Source organism: Gallinula chloropus (genome assembly GCF_964237585.1).
Source record: "Gallinula chloropus genome assembly, chromosome: 2".
Lineage (NCBI taxonomy): Eukaryota > Metazoa > Chordata > Aves > Gruiformes > Rallidae > Gallinula > Gallinula chloropus.
This window is the reverse complement of record NC_140086.1, coordinates 49537964-49551258: the sequence shown is the minus strand read 5'-3', so window position 1 is coordinate 49551258 and position 13295 is coordinate 49537964. Positions and strand designations below refer to the sequence as shown.

Sequence of the window (13295 nt, the reverse complement as noted above, 5' to 3'; positions counted from 1 at the left end):
TCACACAAAATTCTTCACTTGATGTAACTAGGAATTATTTAAATCAAAAATTAAACAATTTGATACAAATTCAGACTTTTGTTTTAAATGACCAGGAATACGTTAGCTATGGACGTTAATTTAGGGGATTACTGAGCTACAGAAATTAGACAGCTTCAGAGGTCCTCTGTAATTCCCCCGAAAAAAGCAGTTCATGCCTTTCCTCAAAAGCACGAGCGTTCTGCTCCACAGCTGTTTACCTCCTGCCTCTTCAGCTTTTAAGATGACTTAATGTCTGGTCCAATATTTACAGGTTTTGCTTGCATTTAGTAACCTAAGAGAAAAATTCCACCTCTATTCCAGTTAGAATGCCTTATGTAAACTCAATTAAAGCAGGAAAAATCCTGCAGAACCCTCAGAGCACTTCACTAGGGAGACAGCAAAACGATACAGGCTAAAGGACTCGGAATCTATCTTACAGTCTGCCTGGTCCAGCTCTCAGCAAACTGCCTAGCGTTGAACCAAGTCTTTGTTGTGCAGATACTGTACTACAGAAAGGCAAATCACTGCTTCAGGTATGAAATAATTCCACTGTAGAACATACTCCTATCCAAACTGGCAGCTACTTTTACCGCTTTTTGTGTTGGCTGCAGAAGTTAGTAAGCTACATAAGTAGGTTTTTTGTGTACAGTGCACTAGCTCCCCATGTGGACACACCTGATTAGCAATACATGCAAAGTAGCTTACAGAACTCAGGGTGATACTCTTATTTAAAGTTAAGTACCTTCATGGGTGAAGAATTCACTCCTAACATGCTAACAACCACAATGATCATACTCTGACTCTTATTTTAATTTTAATAGAGCTGCTGTCTCAGCTGCTCTCCATTTCCCATTAGTACTCTTTCAGTTGCACCACCACAGCCAGTTACATAGCCCTGTGGTTAATCTGAACTAATCCAGAATGAAAATATTAGCCTTTCCACATAATTCATCTGGACTGGTTCATCACAGAATTGTGGGGGGTGGAAGGGACCTCCAGAGATCATCGGGTCCATCCCCCCTGCCAAAGCAGGTTCTCTAGGACAGGTAACAGGTAGGCATCCAGATGGGTCTTGAATATCTCCAGAGAAGGAGACTCCACACCCCCTCTGGGCAGCCAGAGCACTGGAACAGTATTTGACCATTGAAAGGAAATCGAAACTTCAGCCAAACTTCTTCCCAGTATTTAAAAGCCTCTCTGGAGCAAAACAAACAACATGGAAAAGCATTTTTCATCCTAACACTATGGCATACATGGATAAACAAGAGGATCCACAATCTGAGAACTATTTTTGAACTGCAGCATACCTAAGTCTCTTTTCCTAAAGCAGGGTGACAGTGTTAGTCCCAGAAGATGTATATCCACACAAGGACTGGTGGTGTTAGACATTCAACAAATAGGCTAGTGGAGGAATAACCAACAAAACTTAAATCATAGCAAAGTTGGTTGTTTTGCGTTTAAGTCTTCCAAAAAATTTTTACTACCGACAATCTTCCAAGATTTCATTCCTATAAGGAGTTGTTTTTCAGTTTCCTGATACAAAAGATGAATGGGTTCTCTTGTGCTCCACCACAAAAAAAAAAAAAAAAAAAAAAAAAAGAAATAATCTGAGCAGGTATTTGTAAAACTAGTTCTCTTTCAGCTAATAACCCATAACCACATTTTTACATACAATGAACATGTAGGCAATCAGGGTGTTCACTGAGAGGTCAGAAGTCAAACAGCACCCAAAAACCTCAAAGAAAGAGAATGGACAGAGACAATCATACCCTGGCCTTGAAGCAAAGACAGTGAAGTGATACAGACACACCAGACCTCTCTGCAAGTACTTACACAGCTAGATTATAATGCATTGCTTTTATGACTGGCTACTGCAGCTATACCCAAGAACCAGGCTACTGATAGTAATAAAGAATTCAATCTCATCTCCAGCAGACCCATCACACCATACAGCTTTAGGAGAAGTTTTACCAGTTTGTTCAAAGTGCTGAGTCTCTGAGGTCACTCAAACACAGCAGGAACACCAAATTCTTAGAAAAAGGTGGTACTTTACCCATGTGTCCTACATCTCTAGTGACAAAGTCTAATCAAACCATGGGCTAGCGACTATTACCAAAGGAGGCTTACCCCACACAACATGGGAAATATTTTCTTATGCAAAATTAACATAGCAAACAAAGAGGTAGAATATGAAGAGTTGGGGGGAATAATTTAAGAAATTATGTTCTTCAAGGAAGATAGGAATAAGTTAGCTTTTATCAATCATGGATTTGCACTAGCTTGATAGTTTCCAATACCAATACAGGAATGTGAAGCTTAATATCATTTACCCTTTCCAACCACAGTGGCTGTACTTGCCTTTCATTTAAAGATCAGCAGGAAGGTTGCTCTTTTGGTTAAGTTATTTTAACATGAAATTCCACATCAAACAGAAGCATTCAAGATTCTTGTTTTGAAGAACACAACCACTGTTAGTGATATGGTCTAGAAATCCTCCTTGGGAGTATACTTGCATGATATGGTGGATACAAAAGCCACATTTTCCCCCTCTTTCTCAATAAGTCCACTACCTAATGTTTCTCTTTAAGAAGTCTTTAGAAAGTATAATTTTTTTAAAACTGTGTAATAAACATTTAATTAGGGCAATTATTCTTCAAAATCCAAGCTTCACTTACCAATAGCTCACTTGCCCCTTGACAGGAAACATCCAACCTTTATTTAGCTCTGTTCTCTTATTCATTCAGTTTACAAATAGCTGAACTTGAACTTGGCATGGACTGGTGTTCTGAAAGGCCAGTACAAAGCAGTGCACCACAGTGCTTGGTGTATCCACTTTAAAACTCATTTAATCAGCGCAGTACCATTCAATACACACTCAACTAAGCCAGAGGTTTAAAAACCGATGCCAGCTGTGATCAGCAAGAAAACAGATACCACTAACAGATATTCTCCTTTACTACCAGTTATCAGACTTTCCCAAGTATTTGTTACATAACTGGACAAAAATGTTATTAATTTAGGATTCCTCTCATCTTCAGCAACAGGAGCTTTATTTGAATGTTTTATTCTAAGCTATTAAAACTGAGCCATATGTGTCTTTCTGGATGCCATCTTTTTTTTTTTTTGTAAAAAAAAGCAGCAGTATCAAGATAATTCAATTAAATACTTTAGGTAAGTTTTATGTTTAGAAGACTACTAAAAAACAGCGCACTGTTCAGTTCCTAACAGTGAAATGTTTCTACAAACTAATCACAAATATCTTAAAGCACTAAATATCATTCCTTTGAGAAGTACTAAAGGATATTTAAGTACTCAACGAATCTCCACTGATTGAGAAAAACCATGCTTACATTGAAGATTCCTATTTAGTCAACTGAACTCTGTAGCTAAAAACAAACCCAGCCACACAAAACCACTCCATATAGAAAAAAACCAATGAAACACCAAGCAACTGTCTGACAGTAACTTGAAGAAAAGTTTCAGTCAGGCACTAACAATGATGTTAAATGGTTCTACCTTTTGAAGCATTTTCTTTGGAGTAACCAACATTTCAGTGTTTGCTGACACTGGGTGTTTATTAAAAGCAATCAGCATTGTATATAGAAGTATTTTACAACTAAACTGGCATGGACTCCACCTTAATCTGTGCGACAAGTTTGGAAACAGCATAGATGGAGCACCTTTCCTACAAAGATAATGTCCTTCCAGTACCTTAAAGGACCTGCAGGAAAGCTGGAGAGGGATTGCTTGCAAGGGTATGTAGTGCTAGGACGAGGGGCAATGGTTTTAAAACTAGAGCAGGGTAGGTTTAGATTAGACATTAGGCAGAAGATCTTTGCTGTGAGGGCAGCGAGGCCCTGGCACAGGTTATCTAGAGGGGTGATAGAGGCCCTATCCCTGGAGCCATTCAAGGTCAGGCTTGATGGAGCTTTGAGCAATCTGATCTAGTTGAAGATGTCCCTGCTTTCTGCTGAAAGGTTAGACTAGATGACCCTTCCAACCTAATGCATTCTGTGAGTCTATGATTAAGGGAGGTTGTAACCCCTACAAAAAACAGTAGTTTGGAGAGAAGCATCTGAAGCAAGAAAAAAAAAAATCACTTAAAGTCCCAGTAACTAACTCTAATTGTATCTTTACTCTCTACGTTTCAAGGAGACCAATATTTTGCTGTTGTGTCCCTCAAAAGTAGCACCAGTGAAAATCAAAAGGATGCAGCAGCATTGTGTTCCTCATCATACTAGCCCTTACTGGGAAGCTAGCCTACCCACATGGTGGTGATAAACAGACTTTCCACTGCTGTCCAAGAAAGAGAATACCTGCCATAACTCAGAAAGTGAGAGTAAAGAGTTGTATCAACTTCATGTGCTGACTTAGCAGCAACTCTCATCCAGCTGGGATGACAATGCAGGTCTGTCTTTAGCAAGGCTGTTCCCATGGCTGAGAAAAGACTGGTTGACTCGAGATTAACCTTGCACTTCTTTCATCTTCTGGTGTGAAAAGCCGCCTTTTGCTCCAACAGTCATAATTTTATGGTCTATATTTACCACGCACACAAAAACAGGAGCTCTGTTGTTACACTGGAGTTTCAAAATCTTTCATAGCTCCTTTTGCCCACACCTTGCAATGCTTGCTTCATCTATTTTGCCTTTTCCTCGCTTCCCAGCCCCATTTATAGAAGCATTTCCCTGCACAACACTGCTGGTTCACTCTGGTTTTCTTTTATGTAAGATTGATGTTACTCTCTGCAGCCAATTCCAGACTTTGCTGAAATGAATAGTACATTCTACACGATGTGGACACAGGCACAGAACCTGACTTTTTTTATATTCAGAAACCCAACATTTAGGTCCAATACAAAAGACAGGAAGGAGGCAGTAACTTATCTTGAGTCATCCTAACAGACAACATGAGGGAGAACATACCACAAGCATTTTTCCCAGCAATACGAAGCACTATGTCTAAGGGCCACTGTGAGAGAATACAAGGTTATCAGGCCCAAGCCACTTTAACTTACATTAATAACTTCAGCGAACCTGATTATTTAGCTCTTTTTATCAGTAGGAGTGCTATCTGAACAGCAATATTTTCAACTACTTTTTAGCACACAAAAGATTTTTTTAAACTACTAGTCCTGATATTTGTTGAGAGCTTATTTACCTGATAAAACAAAACAGGGTGAGATATAAACAAAGTATAGTTTACTGGAACGGTCTTACTGATATGGATAGATCAGATATAATCCAGCTTCAGAAGCTATACAGCCACAAGCCCTCCTACGTTACGTGGGAAACTACTTCAGTGGTAATATGGTAATATCAAAGTATTTTACTATCAAAAATAGTAGGTGTTTGCATACATGGTATCGTGCTCCATATTTAGCTGTTGCCACCCACAACCCACGAATTTAGTAAGACTGTTCAACAGCTGATACAGAAGCATGGTGAAGAGAAACATAATACTTCCAAGACAACTTGAGCCTTGTGAGCTCTTAAATGGAAAGCCAATAAAGGAAGAGAGTATGAAGTAGTTTATCTTGCACTGAAAAAAGCAGTAGCTCAAATTTCCAAATTATTCTGGCTAAAACTTGACAGGAAGCTGGGAAGAATTTACAAAATATTTTTTTCTGAAAGTCCCAACAAAATAATTTTATCTGATTATGTTACCACATTTCCGGCAAATCTTCAAAGATTTGACTTGGTAGGTCACAGCATCTGCACTTCGGTAAGACTGAATATTTGTATTATAGTTTAAAAGAAAAAATAAGCAGCTATTTATATGCCCTGCCCCAGTTTCTGAAAGGGGATACGTGTGTCCAACATCCCCTACCCCCCACAAACAAAAAACACTATGCTATTTTCTCACTAGTGGGGAATACTCCTTACATTCACAATCAGAAATGCACTTCAGTCTGGTCTGCACAAGTCTTTCCCAACCCTATCTTCATTTTATTTTAGGAAGAGAATGTCACCACCTTCAACTGGAAGAACAGGGCTGTTCAACAGGGACTAGGACAAGGTCAAATTAATTTCCAGCTGTCATCAGAACCAGGATATGAATTAAGCCTCCAAAAACATATTAGTTGAGTAATACACAGAGCCCTCTTAAAGGTTTCTTTCCCTCCCCCTCAGCTACAAACACGGATTTATAAAAAGAGAAGCCTCCACAGGCACAACAGGTTGGACGTAATGAAGCACTGTTTCTATAGTCCTCTAGGTACCAACTTGAAAGGATGCTTCGCTTGTAGCAATGATTGGAGAACACTTCTCCAGAGACCAAAGAAAAAGTAATACAATTTCAGTTGGTGAAAACTAGTAGCTAGGAATGGCTGTTTTATAGACATTCTTTTTAGCTTCATATTACAGAAATGAATCAAGACTATATTAATTCAAGAAAAGTCTTATTACCAAAAAACAAAGAGCTTCCTCGTGTTTCTCACAATGAACTCCCCAAGCTTTCTGATTAACACAAAGAGCAAACAGATAGTGTTTGTTGTTATCTTTCCTTACTGCTCCATAAACAATGGAAAGAGGGAGAAAATGGATGCATTTTATCAAGTAAAGTTCAGGAATACATATTCAGAAAACTCCAGATTAAAAAAGAAAAAAAAGGCAGCATGTATTATCCAAGAAATCCTTCATTTGTAAAGCAATGCAGTGTTTCAATTTAAACCCATGCAAACTTATTTCTTGCATATTATCCACTTTTAAAATTAAAAAAAGAGGTCGTTTTGTGATACAGGAGAAAGCAAAAAAATTAAGAGACACCTAGAGTACAGAAAAGCAGAGATTTACCCAGCCTCGTTCCACTGAGGCAAAAGAATGGATGATATTACAGTACGGGGGGGGAAAAACCAAAAGCCCCACTCCCTCACCTTTCCTGAGCATAAGGGCAAAGCCAGAGTACCGTTGTAGGAGCTGACTGAAAGCCACACACCTAGACTTCTTAGTTAAGGAGGGGAGAGGAAAAAAAATAAAGACTGTAGGGCAGACCAGATAAATGTGCCATACACAGGTTATTTCAGGATATCAGTCTTCAATTAAACAAGTCAGATTTTAAGCCAAGACCTATGCAGTGAGATTACTAGACTCCCGATACAGCACGAAGCAACAACTGCATCTTGCATTCACTGTAAAGCAGAGGCTAAATGTTTGGTTACTGCCTCAAACACTTCTGTTTGTGTTTTTTTTCCCCTCAAGGAGCCCAAATGAAATCTATTCCCTACTTTTACACTATTCTGTACTTACTGCTGGAAGTAGAGACTGCATGTTCTGGTTGGAGTCAGCTATAGTAGCTAGGTAAACCAAGTTTGTGTGCAGCATCTGCTGGTACCTATCAAAACAAAAGCAAAAAAAAAGATCTTAAGTCACAAATACAGTAACATGAGAATTTAATTCTACACACTTTAAGAAAGCTATCCATGTAAAAAACATAAGAGACTTGCAAGCATATTATTACTAGGAATCATAAGCCTTTTCTTTCACCTATTACTCACTCTTTCCCAATGTATCAAATCTGTGCCTTATCTTCTGCCGTATTACGAAACCTAAAGGTGGCTGACACTGGTCTCACCTATTTCACCTCCTGCCCCAAGCTAAGTTATCAGGAGACACGTAGAGTGTGTGTGTGGCTGGTATAATTTCCATCACAAACTTTAAGGAAAGGGTGCAACAAGCACAGCATTGCCAGACTGACAGGGAGGTGATTTTCCCACTCTACACTGCGCTGGTGCAGCCTCACCTTGAGTACTGTGTGCAGTTTTCGGTGCCACAGTAAAAGAGGGACATAAAAATATTGGGGAATGTCCAGAGGAGCACAATGAGGATGGTGAAGGGTCTAGAGGGGAAGTTTTATGAGAAGAGGCTGAAGTCCCTTGGTTTGTTCAGCCTGAAGAGGAGAACACTGAGGGGAGACCTCAGGGCGGTCTATGGCTTCCTGACGAAGGGGAGCAAAGGGGCAGGCACCGACCTCCTCTCTTTGGTGACCAGTAATGGAACCTGAGGGAACCAGTATGAAGCTGCAACAGGGAATGTTTAGGCTGGATATTAGATAGAGGTTCTTTACTAAGAGGGTGGTCAGGGACTGACACAGCCTCCCCAGGTAAGTGGTCACAGCACCGAGCTGGACCGAGTTCCAGAAGCATCTGGAAGACACACTCAGTCGCATGCTCTGACTTGTCTGGCCCTGTGTGGAGCCAGGAGTTGGACTTGATGATCCTTGTGGGTCTCTTCCAACTCAGGATATTCTAGGATTCTATGGAAAGAAAGCACATATCGTGTCCCCAGATGCAAGTTATCATAGACAATGTGACCAAGAGCAGGGCAAACATTTATCATGACCCTGAGCTTTGCAAGTTTGCTAGGGAATCATTTTTCTGCCACCGAACCACATTCCAAGGTCTCAACAGCTAACCCATGGTCACAAGAATAACCCTGAAAGCATGAACAGATTACAAACACATAACTACATGCCCCCATATAGCTTAATACAGTTAACTGTGCTATGGTAAAAGTATTCCCCTAAAGCAGAAGTACCATTTATGGACACCCTCCTCCCCCCAAAGTATCAGTTCTCAACAGCCATACTGTGATGCCCCATCCGTCACATAACTGAGCATTTCTCCAATCACACGGGTACCATGATGACCCCATGCCAGAAAATAGTAATGGAAAAACATTTCCTTAACCCACATGTTCCAACAATTATCTCTGATGACTCTCCAGAGACCCCCACTAGACAGCAAGTCCACACGGGCAAGCCAAACTTTTAAGACCAGCTTATGTATTCTTGGGCAAGTGATAAGCAGGTAGTTTTTAAACGTGCTGTCAGGAAGAACGTCCATTCCTACACGATTTTGAAAGGTTTGAGAAAGACACCACATCTTTCCCAAAGTATAATTATGATGCAGAGGAAACAGGTCTTGCTTATACAGTCCCCATTTTTATGAGTGTCATACTCATGACATCAACTTGCAGCTGCAGCATTTCAGAGACAGAAGCAACAGCCATACAGCAAAATTTCAATTTCAAGGGTAGTATCTGCAGCAATATTTTCCTATTCTTCACAGTACAGTTCACAAACAAGGTGAGCTAAACAAATCAAGAATGGTGATCTAGATGGAAATTCACCCAGTCCACAGTAGATTTGGATTAATGTCTTACTGAGAGCATTCAGAGGTCTTTCCTTTGTTCTGATAGTCCATTATGCACTGAATAAGATGGTTATTTTCATCCAACATCTGAAACGATAAAGAAGCTTCAGGTAAGTTTCATGTTCTTTATGGGGGAAAAAAAAGAAAAGATAATCTCCCCAGAGTTTTTGAAAACAAACAAAAAAAGCAGTATTCCAGAAAGTTCTACATAAAGCAGTAATTGACAGAACACTTTTGCTTCTATCTACCCCATTCCCACAACAGCTCTACAGCTTTCAGTTTAAGGGTTTCAAGACACTCTTACAGGAGTCGTACTATGCTTGTGAGGCTTCCCATTCAAACACCCGTGCCTGTTGTATACAAAGTTCTTGGGAAGATTTTCAAGTTTTGCATTTCTCAGTTGTGATCTCTACAAAGTGATCCACTGAAAAAAAATTATGCTTCAAAATTCCTTTCTCCTTCTGAAGCCCGCAATGTTTTGAAAATTTAATAATAAAAGGCATTAAAATTGTTGCTGATAGAAACTGAGTGTACCAGACAGGTTTGTTTGAAGGAAATGTATTGGAAAGTTATGCCATATTTACATTAAAGATCTCTAATTAAACTGCACTTCGTAAATATTCTGTATCTATTATACTTCAGAAATGTCCCACAACACGAACGTACGTCCGTTATTTTTTGAGGGGAGCAGAGAAGGTCCTAAAATCATCTGAAATCACAGATCTGGTGGCTTCTGGCTTTTTACGAAACGCTCACAAATTCAAGGTGTTCCAAGCTCCATACACAGGAAGCAAACAAAGCCTGCTTTCCTTGAGCTGCACATCACCACTCTCATGTCTTCAACCACTCTCCTGCACGCTAATCAGACAAGAGTCAGTAGAACTGTGGCAAATCTGAGCTACCAGCCAAGTTACCCACGTCAAATTAAGTAAAGGTAAAATTTTATATCGATTAACCCTTTGCTTCCTCTCAGTGGAAAGTTAGTTGAGATGCCTCTCCTGTACCCAGCTGCTGAGTTTCACAAAACCAGCAGGACCTTAACCCTCTCCACGACTCTTTCCTTCTTCCAAACATGGTTGAGACTAACCATGCTTCTACAAGGAAAGCACAAACATAATTAAATCACTTTTACTTCCCTAGGAATCCAACCTAAATAAATTCTAGAGCCAGGGGAGAAGAAAAAAAAAAGTATTGATGCTTTCCCCCCATCTGAGTAACCTGTCTCTACTATGAAAAGGGTATGTAGTCAGAAGCCTCATGCAGTCCACTCAGGACTTCTATCCACCTAAGAATAAGCCAACCAGCCAAGTCCTCTTAAAGTCAAACCAAAAATTCACCAGAACTGACTAAAACAATCCCTGAACAATTATTCTAGTGAACCTGTTGGACCTGGAAACACTGTCATTTGGTACTAAAAAGAGCTGCAGTATTTTGAGTTACTGCCTGAGGCTCAGAAACTGAACAGAACTTTAGTTACACACTGAAAACAATCACACAGACACTGCTACACAGACACATTTCACATGTACCAACATCAAGTTTTGGAAGAAATAGTGTCCATTTTCACTTGAAAAAAAAATAAAAAAAATAAAAAGGAGCTCAAAACTTTGATACCGAAGTCTAATAGAGCACTTGCTGAGGAAACTTTGAATGAAGGCTGTGCTCAGGATGTCTCCCACCTTCCAGAGGAAGGCAGTAGATAGTAAAAGTTTAGCAGACAGGTAGGCCTTCAGACTCCCAGTCAGACGGCTGCATTTTTCACTGTCACCACATAAGCTGGACCTCTTTGGGAATGCTAGGGTCAAGAAGAAAGTTAACAGAAGGAACACAACTGTATCCTAGACTAGACTGGAAGCACTATTTTACATAAGTTTGAGCAGCTGCTGATACCAAATTGAAATACTCCTTCATAAGAGCTATAAACATCTACCATCAAAAGATACTTTAGTTTCCAGCTGGATGAAGACACCTCCAAGGCTTCTGACAACCAATGTACATTACAAAGATTCTTCATCTTCAACTAAACTACGGTTTTGCCAGCACACCACCATCAAATTAACGGTCTGATTACAGCACAAGAAAAGGTTAATTGCCTGCATTCTCCACATGCACCCCAGCAACCTTAAGTCATTACCTTCAGGCAGCCTTCCACACAGTAGATAGGTATTCTTCACCCCCACTTCTGAAGCACTGACTTCTGCGACACTACCTTGGAGGTCTCCATTATAGCTCTGGGGTCCCAATCCCTGCAACACCTACCTTGTTGACACTTCACTAAATCACAGGGTATCTGTACCTACCCGAAAGGCTCCTTCCTACTCGAGGAGCCTGCAGTACTCTGAGATCCGTTCTGTTCATTGATATTCACTCTGGTAACAGCAGTTAAGTTTCTAAATACCACCAAGTTACCACTCAAACACACTCCTTTGCTCCTGCCAACGCAGAACATCGCTGGCTGTTACAAATCCTACGTACGCTCTCCTGACTGCTTTAGCGAGTTAGCTTGCTCCCTCCCACGAAAGTGTAAATGGAGTCGTCAGGAGTCGCTGTCATTGGCTCCGACCATAACCTTCTCCTCTAGTACCAGGCAAACTTTAAGGGGTGAGGGGGAGCCTTACAACTAGGCGGGGACCAAGTTTGGGCGCTGCAGGCGCCGCTTCCCCAACGCGGAGCGGAGCTTAAAGTTCTCCGGGCTTCAGTAGCCACCCGGCCGCAGCCCGCCTTACAGGCACCCTGCACAGGAAGGAGTTACTCCGCTCCGCCGCTCCCCCACCGCGTCAGGCCGAGTCCTTAGGGATTAGCTCACGCCCACGGCCCTGGGGGAGCCTCAGGAGCGCTCGGGGCAGTCGGGGGGCCTTCAAGGCCATCGGCCACCCCCGCACCCGCCCCGCCGCAGCCCGGCGCTGAGCCCCGGGACGCTCGAGCAAGTGCCGAAGTGCAGAGAGGCCGCTCCTTGCCACCGTCCCCGCCAGGGCCGCCCCCGCTGGGCCGTACCCCGAGCGCAGCAAGCGCGGCCCGGCCGCGCTCTCCGCCCCCGCCGGGGCCTTGACTCTCCGGGGCGCCGCCGCCACCCCATTCCCCTCGCGGGCCGGCGGCAGGAAGCAGCTGCAGCCCCCAGAGCCAGGGCCGGCCCCGGCCCCTCCTCTCGCCCTCACCTTCTGGATGGCGGCCGGCGTGATCTCGCCCTTCCCCCGCTGCCTCGGGGCCGCGAACGCCACCGACATGTCGGGCCGCTACCAGGAGGGTCCGCCCCGCTGCCCGCCCGCTCACGCGCCCCGCGGACCCAGCAGCGGCGGGAGGCGGCAGGATCCGGGAAGAACGTGGGGGCGGGGCGGCTGCCCAGGGGGACGGCCCATCCCCGTCCCGCCGGGGAAGGGGTAAGAAGGACCGGTTTCTCCTCCCCTTTCCCGCTGCGAGGGGTAGCCGCCATAAGGCCGTGGCCGTCCCGCAATGCCTGACCAAAGCAACAAAACCGGGATCCGGCTCTAAGGAGCTTGAACATGACCTATCCTTGTCACGCCATGTTCTTAGCTACCCCTTTCCCTCCCCGGCGTTGGTACGTTCCGGCCCGACGCGCCTCAGCGCCGGACAGGCAGCGAAGTGGTACGGCCGGCGGTTGGGGGATGGGAGCCCTGTGGTGCGCACGTTACAGCGGACGCGCTCCGGCTGTGCCGAGCGGCGCACTCTCCTCCCCCCTCTACCCGCCGCGACAGTTGGTTGCACCCGGGCAGCCCGCTGTGGCGGCTTCGCCGGGCGGGGCGAAGCGGCGTGAGGGCCGCCACCGCAGGGGAGCGATTTAAGGCGGTGGCGGCCGGTCCCCTTCTCCCGCAGAGGTCGCGGCGGCGTTTCAGCGAGGAGGCCTGGCGGGCGCGGACACGGTGCTTTTAGCGTTTGCGGTGCCTGTGCTGCCGCGCTGGGGGCGGAGGAACAAACTGTGAAGAAAAAGTTGGAGGGGGGGGGGCGGCTTTTCCTTAACCCGCCTCGGCGGCCGCAGCTTCCACGGGCTGAGAAGGAAGCGGGCAGGGGAGCGGCGGTTACGGGCGCTGTGAAACAGGGCTAAAGGCAGCCTTGGTCTTTCCTTTCGGCAGGGCTGTCGGAGGGGATCCCCGTTTCACCGCGGAGCCTC

General features: G+C 43.8%; 1 protein-coding gene across 3 annotated transcripts in view; it reads right to left on the bottom strand.

The window, feature by feature from the left end:
- SS18 (SS18 subunit of BAF chromatin remodeling complex) overlaps positions 1–12437 on the bottom strand; it is a 44065-nt gene extending 31628 nt beyond the window's left edge. For all 3 annotated transcript variants that reach the window (XM_084260066.1, XM_084260067.1, XM_084260068.1), the window contains exons 1-3: positions 12325–12437; positions 9180–9256; positions 7266–7350 (exon numbers count right to left, since the gene is read on the bottom strand). In XM_084260066.1, coding sequence (XP_084116192.1) covers positions 7266–7350; positions 9180–9256; positions 12325–12393 — 231 coding nt within the window. In that variant the 5' untranslated portion in view covers positions 12394–12437. The remainder of the gene's footprint in view (positions 1–7265; positions 7351–9179; positions 9257–12324) is intronic.
- Between the last annotated feature and the right edge of the window lie 858 nt (positions 12438–13295).